Raw genomic sequence first — 15,358 nt, 5'->3', positions numbered from 1 at the left:
GGGGGGGGGGGGCAGAGGGCACAAAAGCATTTAGTCTAGCACAACCCAAAAGTTGCCTCCTCTGGGTGACCTCCCTGATCACCTCCTCAATTATTCTTTTTCCCTTTCTCCCTTTTTTATGTCTTCAGGATTTATCACCACCCTGGCCTTAAATCATGAATCCCTATTTTTAACTCCCTACCCTAGAAGGAAAACCCCAAGGGTGGGTCTTACTTAGGGCAGTTAACTGTTAGACCTTCAGACTCTAATAAAAGGAATGTGATGGGCCCTCAGCGAACCTTCTCTGAAGGGAGGATTCTGGAGGAAGCTTTGGAATCAGACCCAATTCCCACCCCCGTATTGCTGTGTGTGACCTCAGGCAGGTTGTAGTTTGCTCTGTAAAGTGATGGGCATTATTGCATCCAGTTCAGTGGTTCTCCTGAGAAATTGCACCGATATAGGAACTTATAAAGTGAGCCCCTAAGTGGTGGTGATTATATCATTATGCACATCTAGAAAGGAGGGCTTTCGAGTGGGAAGAGAGACAATAGTCACTGGGGGAAGTGGAAGCTAGGGGTAGAGGGAACCTGAGGAACTTTTTAGCCAACCAAATACTTTGCCTTTGCTGCTGGTGGTGGTGATGTGGGAGTGGGAGGGGGCGTTCTGAGAACCACTGGGGCCAGGGGAGAGCCAGGGCCTGGCTGCCTTAGAGAAGCACTTGCATCAGCCCAGGGAGACCACTGATAGAGCTGCAGGTCCCAGGTGCCCTGCTGCTCTCTGGCTGTGAGGCCTTGGGTAAGATCCAGGAGCTCCCTGGGCTCCCTCCACATTTCTAAAATAAGGATGCTCCCACCTGTCTCAGGCCAGTGTTTCTAGGGGGACAGAGAAGCCAGCAGTGATGGAGACTCCCCTTTGGTCCCCAGGCGATTGCTCCCTCTATATCTGGGTCTTAGGTCCCTGCAGTTCCCACACCCCCAACGTGGTCCATGGATGCCCCTGATCCTCCTCATGGGGCCACACTGTCTTCAGGAAAGGGGAGGGAAGGAGAAGTGAGGATAAGGAAGTTCTTCCACCTACTGCCGGACTTTCCTATCACCAAATCTAACTGCAGGCCAGGCATGCGCAAAACAGCAGCAAGCTCAGGGTGTGAGTGGGAGAGCAAAGAGGCCCCACGCGCCACGGGGCGGGGGGCCTGATTCTGCTTTCGGCACATCTGCAGGAGGAGACATTCTCTTCAGATAAATCTTCAGAGCAGCCAGATGTCTCTCCCCAACCCCCAGCAAGGAGAGGCTTTATAACCCTGACCTCTGCTCTTTTCTATGCTGGAGAGGTCAGGTCCTTGGTCCCCACATTGGTCCCCCAGCCTGAAATCAGGGCTGGGAGGAGCATCGCTGGCCCATTCCCTGGGCCTGCACAGTTCAGCTGCTCCTTACAGAGCTGTCTTCCCCATCATAACTGGATCTGCTCACTGTCCACGCGCTTGGCCCTGGCTGGGGCATAACTGTCACCATCAGTGAAAGCCGGGGACCGTGCCTTAGAGAAGCACTTGCATCAGTCCAGGGAGACCACTGATAGAGCTGCAGGTCCCAGGTGCACACATGAACATATATGTGGATGAGGATGTTGTGAAATCTGTATATTAGGAGAAAAAGATACCCCCATAACCTACCCCTAACCCATAACCACCCAAAAGCCACCATCTCAAGAAAGTGTATTTCCTTTCTTTTCTTTTATTGACTCTTTTTTAGGATGTTTAACATAGTTTATATTTAGAGTCCTATTCCTTTCCATTAGATCATACTATGAGCGTTTCCCCCTGTCACTAAGAATTCCCATGTGTCCCTCAGTAAGTGCAGCAGAACTGTCTGTCCTGTGGGTGTATCATAATTTACAGAACCAATTTCTTGACGCAAAACATTTAGATAGTCCTCTCTTATTTTCCATCTTAAACCCAATGGCAATACACTTTGCCACGCATGAATTTTTGTTGTTGTTTCCAGGTGATTTCTCCAGGATCAATGACTAGAAATGGAGTTTGATCCTTGGGGTGATATATTTGCCATAAAATGTGTGAGAGAAGGAAAGGTTCCCATTTTTGAGAATCCCACATTTTTTGAGCAATCTAGACAGCGTATATTTTAGATAATAGCATGTAAATACATGAAATATCATGAAAATTTTTGTAGCACTTTATGTTTTATAAAGTACATTCTTAATTTTATCTTCACAACAAGTTTAAAATAGTGCATTCTTCTATATACTGGTATCTAGAACAAAAGTAGTCAGCCCCTGGTTTTCTGAGTTGGCAACCTACTTCTCCCATTGCGTGAAGTTGTTCTGTTCTTGAAAAGAAGCAGACACAGTTTCAAGTGGTTAAGAACTCAAGCTTCAGCAGGAGATCCAGCACTGCCATGTAAATTTGGTCTTGTTAGTCTCTCTCAGCCATAGTTAAGAGGCTGATGGAACAGGGTGGGGATGGTGTGTTTGGAGTTACAGCGGAAGTTGTGAAGGGAAGACCATCTGGTTACGAGCTGTTGTCATGGAGGTGGCAGAGAAAACATAACCACCCCTCTCTGTCCTCCCAAACTCCAGTTTCCTGCTGCCATCTCCCAACTTAAATGGAAACCAGCTGCCTGGTCGCTCAGGAGATGCAGAGTAGGGTCAGCCTCCCTAGGGTAAAGAGGAAGACAAGGAAGGGATCAACAGCCAGTGAAGAGATTCACAGGGCAGGTTCCCAAACAAAGGAACTTCAGTCCTCTTGGGGGTTTGGAGCCCAGCACGGTGGCACGTGGAGGCATTCTACTTTGCCTCCTCCCAGGAAGAGCAAACCTTCTGAGCTCTTTTGGTGGTCTTGGTGTTGTCTTATCTGAGATTCTGGTGGTGCTTGCTAGACCAGACACTTCTCTGGCCCTGCCCCGCCCCATCTCCTCCCCAGGACCACACACAGAGGCCAAACTGCGATCTTTTCCTCCCCTTCTTCCCGTCTCCTTTGAATTCCACTTTCTCAGAAATCCTCAGATCTTCAGGAGGAAGAAGGGCAGGGTGTGGAGAGGAAGCAGTGCTTCCCTTTCCCACTCTGTGCCTTGAGGCTATTTGCTGCCCCCTTAATAAACCCCAAACCCCACACAACCCAAAGCTGACAAGGCCCCTCTCTCAGAGGAGCATCCACCTATGGACAGTGGTGACTTCTGTATTGGAATAAGACTCTATTAAAAAAAAAAACAAAAACCTCAGGAATAATAGCAGGGAAATATAGCTGGAGGAAAGCAGATACTCTGGGTTGTGAGTTACAGCATCCTCAACTTTCAGTTCCCCTTCATTGAGCACATCCCTAAAACAGCAATGCCTGGACATGCAAACTCTCTGGGTAAGGATCCAAAGACAGGAAGACCCCCTTTCCAGCCCCCTTATCTGCCCCCAGTCTGCATATAAACTGGAGAAGTCCAGTGTATCAATGCCAGGAATGGCTCTCTTCTCCAGAGCAGGGAGCCCTCCTCTCTTCACCCCATCCCAAGCCCCAGTGCTTCACCCATGTGAGGTGATATGGCTGGGGCGTTGCAGCCTGCAAGGCTTCAGTACCCACCAGACACTTGTCCCTGTTTTTATACAGTATAAACAGGCACCGGAGCAACAGGGAAAGTGGGATCACAGCCAGGATGGGGTTTCAGAGCAGTGTGATGACATTGCAGAGCGCTTTGGCCACCCTGGGATTGGGGAGATTATTTATAAGGTGACACATAAGGGACTGCAGCCATGAAATTAAAAGACACTTCCTCCTTGGAAGGAAAGCTGTGACCAACCTAGACGGCATATTAAAAAGCAGAGACGTTACTTTACCAGCAAAGGTCCATCTAGTCAAAGCTATGGTTTTTCCGGTAGTCATGTATGGATGTGAGAGTTGGACTGTGAAGAAAGCTGAGCACTGAAGAATTGATACTTTTGATCTGTGGTGTTGGAGAAGACTCTTGAGAGTCCCTTGGACTGTAAGAAGATTCAACCAGTCCATCCTTAAGGAAATCAATCCTGAATATTCATTGGAATGACTGATGCTGAAGCTGAAACTCCAATACTTTGGCCACCTTATGGAAAGAACCGACTGATTAGGAAAGACCCTGATGCTAGGAAAGATTGAAGGTGGGAGGAGAAGGGGACGACAGAGGATGAGATGGTTGGATGGCATTACTGGATGTGATGGACATGAGTTTGAGTAGGTTCCAGGAGTTGGTGATGGACAGGGAAGTCTGGCATGCTGCAGTCCATGGGATCACAAAGAGTCGGACACGACTGAGTGACTGAACTGAACTGAACACACGGGACCATGAGGGCAATCATTTTGACCTTGAGACAAGCAGACACATTTTCACCAAGGCACATCAGATTCACATGGGCCTCACCTGGCTAGGTACTTTGTCCTGAGAATTTGATCTGGGAGCCTGGGTAAGTGGACACAGCCTCTCTGCACAGATAGGAAGGGTGACCTGCTGGCAGTTGCAGGCAGGTAACTCCCCTTCTCCAGCATACAACTAGCAGCTCCCAGGAGCCCAGACCCTGACCCATGATGACCAGGTATCCCAACAGGCAGACCCACCTGGAGATCCTCCTGTCACCTCCCATCACCTTTCCATTCACACCCTTCTCTTACCACCTCTGCTGGCATTGCCCACTCAGCATCTCAGAAGGTCAGTCTTGGGGACCATCTCCTCTAGGAAACCTTTGTGAGAACCCAAAGAATTACCCTTTCTGAAGTTTCCCATAGACATCCTTGTCTCTGCTGTAGGATCTGCTCCTTGAAGGCAGGGACCTTGCCTTAACTATCTGTAGGTGCTAAAGAGAGTTTGCCAAAGGAAAGAACAAATGAACAAAGTCCTGAGTTTCCTCGCTGTCCTAGAATCTGGGCATCCTGGGGCCGAGTCTGATGGCTGAGTTCCTGCTAGAGCAGCCCCAGGCACGTCTTCTGTTTGTTATTAACTTTTGTTGGAGTGCAGCTGGCTTACAGCGCGGCGCTGGTTTCAGGCACACAGCAGAGTGAATCAGTTATGCGTGTACAAATATTCACTCTTGTTCAGAATCTTTTCCCTTACAGTCCTTGCAGAATACTGAGCCAAGTTCCCTGTGTTATGCAGTATATTCTTGTTAGTTATCAGTATTATGTATAATAACGTGTGTGTCAATCCTAATCGGCCCATCTTTCCTTCTCCCCATTTCCCCTCCCCCGTCTTCCCCTTCGGCAGCCATGTTTTTTCTCTGCATCTGTGACTGTTTCCCAGGCACATCTTTATTGCTTATATTGACACTCGAAGACACAGAGTCTAACTTGTCACATAAATGTGTCTGGTCTCAACCATGTCATAAGTGTCTTGGGGACAGACCTCATCCTTTCCACATACCATGAAGCCTGGGGCTGGGCAAATGCTGGTTTGCAAAAAACAGAAAGTGGATAACAAGCTATCCGTTTCTTTCCGTGGAGTGCTTTAGCTTGAGTGCTCCACCCTTTCAGGGCAAGATTAACAATAGACCAAAGAAAAGTAACTGTCTTTGACCTTTTTCTTACCCCAAAGGAAAGTCAGTTAGTAAACATCAGTTGTCAGCTGATTTCGACTTCACTTGCATCAGGCCTTTGAGGCCAGAATGTAGAAAAGGAAGGAGAAAGTCCAGTGCAAGCAAAGGAGAGTTATCTATAGCCACAGAGGTTCCTGCCCTTCCCCTGGACCCAAGTCAGACGCATGCAAAGCCATCGCCCCCTCCCCGCGAGTTCGCTGGGTAAGGTGACTTTTCTGACCCAATACCATCAAGCAACAGGCGTGGCTGCCGCTGCACTGCTGACACCCACCGCTGTCGTGGCTTGAATTCACCCAAGACTTCGTGACACGCCCGAGTTTCCCTTCAGGATTCGAAGACTGAAATAATCTTCCTCTTCCCAGAGTCCTCTGCCCTGTGTGTGAGTTCTTTTCTTGGCTGGACCAGGTGAAACAGGAATGGGGTGCTTCTTCCAGGACCTCTGAAGCAGGAGGAAAAATCATCAGAAGTGGGTGGGAAGGTATGAAGACAAAGCCTTGCAGGAAAAAGAACGTCCCAGCACAGCTTTATCAGAAAATACAAGAGAAGTGAGGCCCTTGGTGGTGACAGGAGGGTCACCGTATGTCCCTGGGGCCAGTGCCTAAGCACTGCGACCCCTGAGAATCCAGCTGCTGCTTAAGGCTGTGCCTTGTGAGTTGTGTCCAAGCTGCCAGGCGGAACGGAGAATGTCGCCTAGGTGGGGGAGCAGCACCTCTGCACCCTGCTGCCCCCCAGGGCTGCTGCCTTGGACCAGGGGACAGGCGACTGACCACCCTGCAGACCTAGAAAATCAGCAGGGGTTGGCTGCAGCCAAATTACATATGGTGCAGGAGCAAGGCCATCTCCAAACTCAGCAGCTGGCGCTGAGGAGAGAGAACACATTTTAGTGCTGTGGCATCCCAGGTTATAACACAGGCGCTGCCCCTTCCATCTGTGAGACTTTGACCTCTTACTTGAGCTCTCTGGGCATGCATTTTATTGTCTGCAATTCACAAAAAGGCGCAAAGGCTTCCCTTTTGCTGGCTTGCTGTTCAGAGCTACGAGGCAACTTCACCCAGTGCCTTCTTCCTAGTAAGACCTCCTCCCCCTGCTCGCCACCCCTACCCCAAGGCTGAGCCCCCAGGACCTGTGTCAGCACTTCCCTAGTCCTAGAACATTGTGCCCACCCCTGAAAATTCCCAAGATTCACTAGAATATCAACCTCCCCTGACCCCTACCCCCATGCCCCACCTCCATGGGAGGTGGTGACATCCCCACATGAGAGCTGGGGCAGGAACAGCCCTTCCCTTCCTCTCTGGATCCACAGCTACAGGAAACACCTGATGTCCCCACCCTTGACCTGGCCCCCTCTGGCAAGTTCTGCAGCTGGGTGACCACACAGGGGATTCAGAAGCCCAGAGGTATCAGAATGCTTGGCCATTCCACTGCCATCACCCACAAGAGCTTTCACGGGTATGATGCAAGTGAAGTAGAAATCAGCTGTGATTTGTTCTCCTTCTGTCGGCTTCTTGCCTGATCTCTTGATCAGGCTGCCCTAAAGGGTTTAATTTATTCTTGTTGTTGTTTAGTCACTAGGTCGTGTCTAACTCTTTGTGACCCCATGTACTGCAGCACTCCAGGCTTCCTGCCCTTCACTATCTCTCGAAGTTTGCTCAAATTCATGTTCATTGGGTCAGTAATGCCATCCAACCATCTCATCCTCTTGTCACCCCCTTCTCTCCTCAGTCGTTCCCAGCATCTGGGTCTTTTCCAGTGAGTCAGCTCTTTGTATTAGGTCGCCAAAGTATTGGAGCTTCAGCTTCAGCATCAGTCCATCCAATGAACATTCAGGATTGATCTCCTTTAGAACTGATTGATTTGATCTCCTTTAGGATTGATTGACTTGATCTCCTTGCACTTCAAGGGACTCTCAAGAATCTTCTCCAGGTGGGATGTTCTGAGAGAATAGCATTGAAACAAGTATACTATCAAGGGTGAAACAGACCACCAGCCCAGGTTGGATGCATGAGACAAGTGCTCAGGGCTGGTGCACTGGGAAGACCCAGAGGGATGGGATGGAGAGGGAGGCGGGAGGGGGGATCGGGATGGGGAACACATGTAAATCCATGGCTGATTCATGTCAGTGTATGGCAAAAACCACTACAATATTGTAAAGTAATTAGCCTCCAACTAATAAAAATAAATGAAGAAAAGAAAAAAGAATCTTCTCCAGTACCACAATTCAAACGCATCAGTTCTTTGGCACTTGGCTTTCTTCATGGTCCAGCTCTCACATCCATACGTGACTACTGGAAAAACCATGGCTTTGACTATACACACCTTTTGTTGACAAAGTGATATCTCTGCTTTTTAATACATTGTCTAGGTTTGTCATAGCTTTCATTCCAAGGAGCAAACATCTTTTAATTCCATGGCTGTAGTCACCATCTGCAGTGATTTTCGAGTCCAAGAAAATAAAATCTGTCACTCTTTCCACTTTTTCCCCATCTATTTTCCATGAAGTGATGGGACCAGATGCAATGATCTTAGTTTATTAAATGTTGAATTTTAAGCCAGCTTTTTCACTCTCCTCTTTCTCCCTCATCAAGAGACTCTTTAGTTGTCTAAATCACAGCCTGTAAACATCATGGTGAATGATCCTTGGTAAGAAACCCACTTTACACTGTGACTCAGATCGATAGGCTCGTGGTGTGTGCGCACAGGTAGTCAGAGCTCCCTAAACAGTGTCCCAGCTGCAGGTGAGGGACCCAGAGTAATACCCATAATAAGACTCAGAATCAAGCCAGTGGCTGCAACTGATAAATACCTGTTCTGAACTAGGCATCACGTGTGTGTGTTGGCTGGTCAGTCTGACTCTTTACGACCCCATGGACTGGAGCCCACCAGGCTCCTCTGTTTTTGGGATTTCCCAGGCATGAACACTGGAGTGGGTTGCCATTTCCTTCTCCAGGGGATCTTCCGACCCAGAGATGGAATCCACATCTCCTGCACTGGCAGGAGTATTCTTTTACCGCTCAGCTACCAAGGAAGCCCCTCATCTCTGGTCAGGGCGTTGCAGTCTCAAGGAGAGCTAGGAAGGAAAAACACAGGGTACTTTGGGTCTCTACAGAAGGTGGGGCGGCCACTCATACTTGTCCAGTCTCAGGACTAGACGTCTGCTTCTGATCCCAGACCCACACAGGACCATAAATAACACTTTGTTTTGCCATAAACGCCCCCACCCCGCTACCTTCAGTTACCCATCAACCCCCACCCCAGATCCTGAGCTCACAGTGATCCTAATTCCAAGCTCATATGTACCCTTGAACCTCAGCAGTGATGACCGTTCATTCCAGTCTCCTCATCCAGTTGCATAGTACCCTGTCAACGCCATGCACAGGGTCTGGCCTTAGTCCCGCTGGCCTTCTGCAGATACCCCTGTCCTTGCTGCTAGCTGAAACTGCACAGGGTGCTGTAGCCCTTGAGCACTCTCACTGCGCATCTCCAGAGGCCAGAGATCAAAGCCCAGGTTTTAGGACCCTTGGTGCTATGGATGGCAAGCAGTTATTTGGGGAGAAAACAGAACTAGAGAGAAGTGAGCACTCTTATAGGGGCTAAGCTTTCTGCCTGGAATGCGTATACTCTTTTCTGTGCAGCAAACTCCTATTCATCCTTCATGAGCCCATCTTGATAAACCCTCTCTGGAAAGTCTTCTCTTACACCAGCAGTTCTCAACCCTGAATGTGCATCAGAATCACCTGGGCCCCAACCCCAGCATTTCGGGTACAAAAATGTAGAGCCTAGGAATGTGCATTTCTGACAGGCTCCCAGGAAATCCTGCTGTTTTAGGGACCACACTCTGAGAACCACCATCTTACACCATCTCCACCTTCCTAGACATGCCCAGGCATCCTCCTCTCTGCCTGTTCTGAGCTATGTGGCAGGTCTGGCCAGACTGAGGTGTCCCTACCATGGAGTCAGTCACATGGTGTGACTTGAACAAATTAATCTCTGGTCTCTACATATAAGCCAAGAAATTCACCCCCAAGTGATCCAAGCCCTTACTTTGGTCCTCACCCAGCTCACCTAGGCTCATCGCTGGGCAGGACCTGCAGAGTTAAGCGTGCCAACCCGAGGCTGCTGAGGCTCACACAGGAGAGACGCCAACCCAGGGAAATCAGTTACACTTGCCTGGAGCTTGGCTTCCAGATCTGTAAAAAGGGAATAATAGTGCCTAGGACTGAATGGGATTGTCTCAGGGACTATTTGAATAAAAAACCTCAAGTGTTAAGAATGGTACCTGGCAAATGGCAAGCAATTGTCAATTGTTTTAAAAAGAGAAATAACAGTCCTTTCTAATCCTGGCTGCATTGGTCAAACTTGACTTAAGAAAGGCTGGCCTTCACCTGGAAAATTCCTCACAGCAATCTTGGGTATTTGAGCTTCTATACCCATCCACGCTGACTTAACGAAGGTTCTGGCCTTTCTTACTTACTCTGAGGGGCTTGGTAATCTAGTAAATTCCAGAATGCTGGCCTCTGAATGCATTCATTTGTATGCATGCCTTTATCCTAGGAATCATGCATTCAGGAAATGTTTATTAAGTGCCTAGTCTGTGCTAGAGACTAAGTCCCGAGCTGCATTTGATCACCCTGGGTTGAGGAGCCCAGCATCCACTTGACCTTCCCTGTCTGTGCCTCCCTGCCCCGCCTGACGCCTGCTCTGTTTCTGCTGACTTGAGGCTTCGTTTTCTCCTCTCCCCACCTCCAGGCTCTGTGCTGGCCCTGGGGCCCTCAGCCTGGCCCTCCCTCCTCCGGGGGCCTCAGACCTGGAATCCCTGCTTCCTCCCACCACCAGCCAGCTTCTTATCAGAAAGAGGCATCTGGCAGCTTCACTGGGGAGAATGACCTCATCACACTATAATTAAAGCAACTCTCTGAGCGGAAATGACTATTATGAAGCAGCCTTCTCTGTTTTAATAGGAGGCCCCCTTGTAATGGGAACATGGGATTTCCATGTGAACACTGAAGTTTCCATGCTGTAATAAATCCTTCCTCTCACGCATCTTCCAGAGGGGAGGCTCCTGCTCTCCTGCACATCCTAGCCTTCTGTCCAGATCACTCAGCTTTGGAAAAACACACTCAGTAACTTGGATAGTCCCACAGAGTGCCTCTCCCACAGAAGAAGAATGCAGAGGCCTGTGCAGGGTCTCAGAGAGGGATCTCTGGGAGGGGCATCTTCAAGAGAGATGAGACACAGGGCCCCTCAGAGAAGGCAGGCTAAGTCCCGGCCTCCAGCCTGACCACCCACCAGCTATGTGATGGTGGGCACATCACTCTGAGCCTCAGTGGCCCACCTGTGAAATGGGCTAATAAAAGTGGTGGTGATGTCGCTCAGTTGTGTCCTACTCTTTGCAACCCCATGGACTGTAGCCCACCAGGCTCCTCTATCCATGGCATTCTCCAGGCAAGAATACGGGACTGGGTTGCCATTTCCTCCTGCAGGGGATCTTCCCGACCCAGGGATCAAATCCTCATCTCCTATTCATCTCCTGCATTAGCAGGCAGACTCTCCCATTGCACCACTCGGGAAGCCCCCAATATACCACGCACCTGGTATACTAGGTGGACAGCAGCTAAACCAACATATGCGGACGCCCCACAGGTGATCTGCTTTTACCATCATCACGAGAAAAGCTAAGGCCTGCAGGGCCAGGTGATGCTGCACTAAACCCAGTTGGCCCTGTCATCACACCCTGCCCAGGTGTCTGCCGAGCAGGTACAGGCAGGGCTCTGGGTCAGAGGTGCAGTAGGGATGCAGCAGGGGCCCTCACGTCCTGGAGATGCCATATGGTGCCTGACGGCCCCAGGGTTCACACAGTGCTCTCCAGCAGCGGTCAGCAGCCAAGCAGGGCCGGGGCCCTGCCCTGCGCTCCCGGCCCGAGGCCTGTCCGTGTGCCGCGCGGTTCCCCGTGCACCCTGGGCCAGTGCACCCGTGAGCAGAGGGCGCGAGCTCAGTGGAGACACTGCAGGGAGTGGGGAGCCATCCTTTCTCATCTCGGGCTCTTCTGTTCTATCTGCAGAGCCCGACCCTGGGATGGCCTCGAGTGAGATGGACATCGCTGTCATTGCAGGTATGCGGTCTTGGGGCCCTGCAAGCAGGCAGGAGGGTCAGAGAGATTCACGGGAGGGCCTGCCGTGGCCTCACCTTCCTTCTCGCAAAGGTTAGAAGGTGGGCCGGGGACTCGGTCTCTGTGAGAAAACGTCCAACACAGCATCCTGATGGATGAGGGGCCCAGACAGCCAAATCAGGGCCTGTCAGGCCCTGGATCCACAGGGTTGGAGTCTGGAGGGAGAGCCACTCCAGTGAGGAATGTGCAGGGCTGGATGGGCTTGAGGGGCTGACCACGGCGCCCTGCCTTCTTCCCCAGCTCCCTCCAGCCACACTCTTCCTTGCCATGTCTTACACTCCTGTCTCCCTATTCTAACCCTGCTCCAGCCTTGCTTTGAACCCCATACTGGCCCTTGCTGGTCACGGTTGTGACCCCAAACTGTTTCAGGACCCACTAGGTCTGTGAGATATAGCTTTTGGTGTCCTGAGATTCACACGTCTTCCCTAGTTCATTCATAGCTCAGGGAACTTCATGATTAAATATAAATAGATAAAAGCAGGTGATCACACTGGTGTTCTCCTTCTCACTGGGCGCTGCACCTTCTTTTTCTTAGATAATATCATTCACATCCTGCAGACAGAAGTGCCTAAAGGCAGTGGGAAGTTGAGGAAATTGTGCCACAAAGCAGAGACTGGGTTCAGCTAAGGCCTCCACATATTTTCCAACAGCACCTCCCTCAGTAAACCCACCTTCTAAGTCAAGGCAGAGGGTTTCTTCTGCACTTTAAAGCAAACACCTTAGCTTGAACCCCTTCCCAAGCTGTGAGAGTGCCACCTGTTAGTCCTACCCTAACTCTTCCATCCTCCCCACTCATCCTATCTCTCCAAGACCCTGAGTGACCTGGTCCTTCTGACTAGCCCTGGCACTGCACCACCAGACCCCTACCGCAGAAGCACAGGGAACTGGATTGGGGTGAGGAGCTCAAACCAGATTTCACCCAACCTGCCCCCGACACCGTGGACAGCCCTCACCTCCTCACCGTCCTCCTGCCCAGAGGACAGCCAGCTCAACTGGTCTTCCCAAAGCCATGCACTTCGAGTCCCATGCCCAGTTGGGATGGTCCAGCTTTTAAAACCGAGAACTCTCAGATTCGTAAAGTATAAGAGAAATACTGAGGGATGGAGTGATGCCCTCTGCAGGGGAAGGCTAATCTTCTTAGAGGAAGTGGTAGAGGCTTATGATTCAGAAGGAAGCATCCAAGTTTACCAGGAATATAAGAGGGGAAAATATTTTCAGCAGACAGAACATTTGCAAAGACATGGGAAAATGGTCAAATAAAAAGTGTTTGGAGAATTACAGATCAGCCAGATGGACTCTGGTAAGAAGAGTTTGAAAATGATTGCAAATTCTTAATACTGAGGCGTAACAAAGTTTTAGAGGGGGCCATTCATCTGAGGTACTAATGATAAAGAACCTGCCTGCCAATGCAGGAGATGTAAGAGACGCAAGTTCAATCCCTGAGTCGGGAAGATCCTCTGGAGAAGGGCATGGCAACCCACTCCAGTATTATTGCCTGGAGAATCCCACAGACAGAGGAGCCTGGCAGGCTATGGTCCATTGAGTTACATAGAATCAGACACGGCTGAAGTGACAGCACGCATGCATTCATCTGAAGACTGAAGGAGAACTTTGATTAAACATGAATGCTTCTTGGAAGGGAAAGACATCAGGTTGTTAACTGGTGATTTCTGAGTAGAAGGATTAAGGACATTTTCATCTCCATTTTCATTTCTCTATATTTGCCAGGTCTTACAAAACGAGCATGACTTTATAAAATAAATTTTTCACTCTTTTAATATCTATATGTAAAACACCTAATTCTTTGGAATTAAACTTATTTATCTCTTTAAAAAAATAAAAGTTTCAAGTCCCATGAACTTCTAAGTTTTAGGCAAAAACATGAGTTGAATTCTGTGGATGATGCTTGGAGGTCTGCCTTCCTTGGTGGACCAGGAGGGCCTCAGAACAGGGTCCGTTCTGAGAAGATTCCAGCCTCAGTCTGAGGGTGCTGCGTGGAGGGAGGGGGAGGTCAGGGGTCATGTAGCCGGGCACAGGGGAGGCAGCCTGTCTAGGCTGGGCGTCCAGCCCCGTGCCTGTCCTGGCGCGCCCCGTGGCTGCGCCTGCCCCTCCCGCTCCGCAGTCCCGCCCCTGCCCGCGCTGAGCTGTGTGCTTCCCGTCCCGCAGGCGTGGTCGCGGCCGTGGCCTTCGTGCTGGTCTGCTTGCTGCTGCTCATGCTGCATTACCTGTACCGGCACAAGGGCACCTACCACACCAACGAGGCCAAGGGCACGGAGTTCGCCGAGAGCGCGGACGTGGCCCTGCAGGACGACCCGGCCCTCCGGGACAACGGCGGCAGCAGCAGAAAGGAGTACTTCATCTGAAGGACGTTACCAGGACTCAGCGCCCCCCACGCCTCCCCGTCCAGGAAAGAGCCCCACCACCCGCCCCATCACCTGCAGCGCCGGGCAGCCCTCGAGCGCCCCCCACAGCCCAAGACACGCACCTCACCTGGGACTCGGTGCCACCCGGGGTGGGGGTGGGGATCGAAGGAGGAATCCAGCTGGAGAGGCTTTTCCCAGGAGCCAGGGACGCTCAGCCAGAGGGAGGAGGTCCGAGCCCTCCAGGGCTGTACAGGTTACCACCTGCGTGGGGGTGGAAGTCCTCTTTGGGTGTGAGTGGGGTGGTGGCCTGGGGGAGCAAGGAGTGAGTTGTCATCATGCTGACTGGGGACAGTGGTATCAAACGTCAGCCCTTGACATTTGGGGGGAACAGCAGGTGCCAGAGCTCTTAGGCACCTTTGTCTCCCATAGATGCAGCTCTGGATGATTGGAAATAAATTTGAAATGTAAGGGAGCATTCAGAGTCAATGACATGACTGTGATTGTTGTGTTCTCTGATGAACTCTGAGCTGATGCTGGGACACAGCTGCGGGCTCCGCCGGGCGGTTATCAGAGAACATGATCTATAGGGGTGGCTTCTGGGCCCCATGAGGGAGGGAGGGACCAGTGACCAGCAGGCCTCTTCCCCACATGAGCACAGCTTCAGGAAACACATATAGGGGTGCAGTGTCCCTCTAGAAATAGATTGTCCCAGCCCCGATGGCACTGGCTGAAGCGTTGGTTCCCAAATGCCTGGTATTAGAAAGAATGGACCTACTAAAAATATGAGTGAACCTCATCAGAAAAGTGTTCCCAAGCCCAGTTCCAACATGTGTGGGAAGGCTTCCCCTCAGCAACAGGCAACTCAACTCAATTCTGACACTGTCTACCCAGAGACGGAAGCAGACTCCACAGGTTAACTCAGTCCCACAGGATCACTCTCCTCTCAGATGTCGCCTGTGCTTCCCACCAACTGGCTAAAACTGGAGGTGCCAACTACTCCCTCTCTGGGTTCAACTAATGTGATAGAAGGGCTCACAGAACTCGGGAAAATCAGTTTATGCATGATTTACTCAGATTACTGATTTATTATAAAAGGTTATTGAACCCACACTGCAAACTATTATATAGGGTGGATAAGTAACAATATCCTCATTATAGCACAGGGAGGTATATTCAATATCCTACGATAAACCATAATGGAAAAGAATATGAAAAAGAATGTGTGCGTGTATATATATATAAAACTGAATCATTTTGCTGTACAGCAGAAATTAACAAAACATTGTGAATC

The 15,358-nt window shown here is 50.3% G+C and overlaps 1 protein-coding gene across 1 annotated transcript in view; it reads left to right on the top strand.

Annotated features, from left to right (window-relative positions):
- GYPC (glycophorin C (Gerbich blood group)) overlaps positions 1 to 14,539 on the top strand; it is a 44,514-nt gene extending 29,975 nt beyond the window's left edge. The window contains exons 2-3 of the mRNA XM_043487933.1: positions 11,597 to 11,647; positions 13,871 to 14,539. Of these exons, the coding sequence (XP_043343868.1) occupies positions 11,597 to 11,647; positions 13,871 to 14,067 (248 nt within the window). The 3' untranslated portion in view covers positions 14,068 to 14,539. The remainder of the gene's footprint in view (positions 1 to 11,596; positions 11,648 to 13,870) is intronic.
- The last annotated feature ends 819 nt before the right edge of the window (positions 14,540 to 15,358 follow it).

This window comes from Cervus canadensis, chromosome 15 (genome assembly GCF_019320065.1).
Source record: "Cervus canadensis isolate Bull #8, Minnesota chromosome 15, ASM1932006v1, whole genome shotgun sequence".
In the NCBI taxonomy this organism is placed as follows: Eukaryota; Metazoa; Chordata; class Mammalia; order Artiodactyla; family Cervidae; genus Cervus; species Cervus canadensis.
Note: the sequence above shows the minus strand (reverse complement) of the source record. Positions and strands in the feature narration are given on the sequence as shown.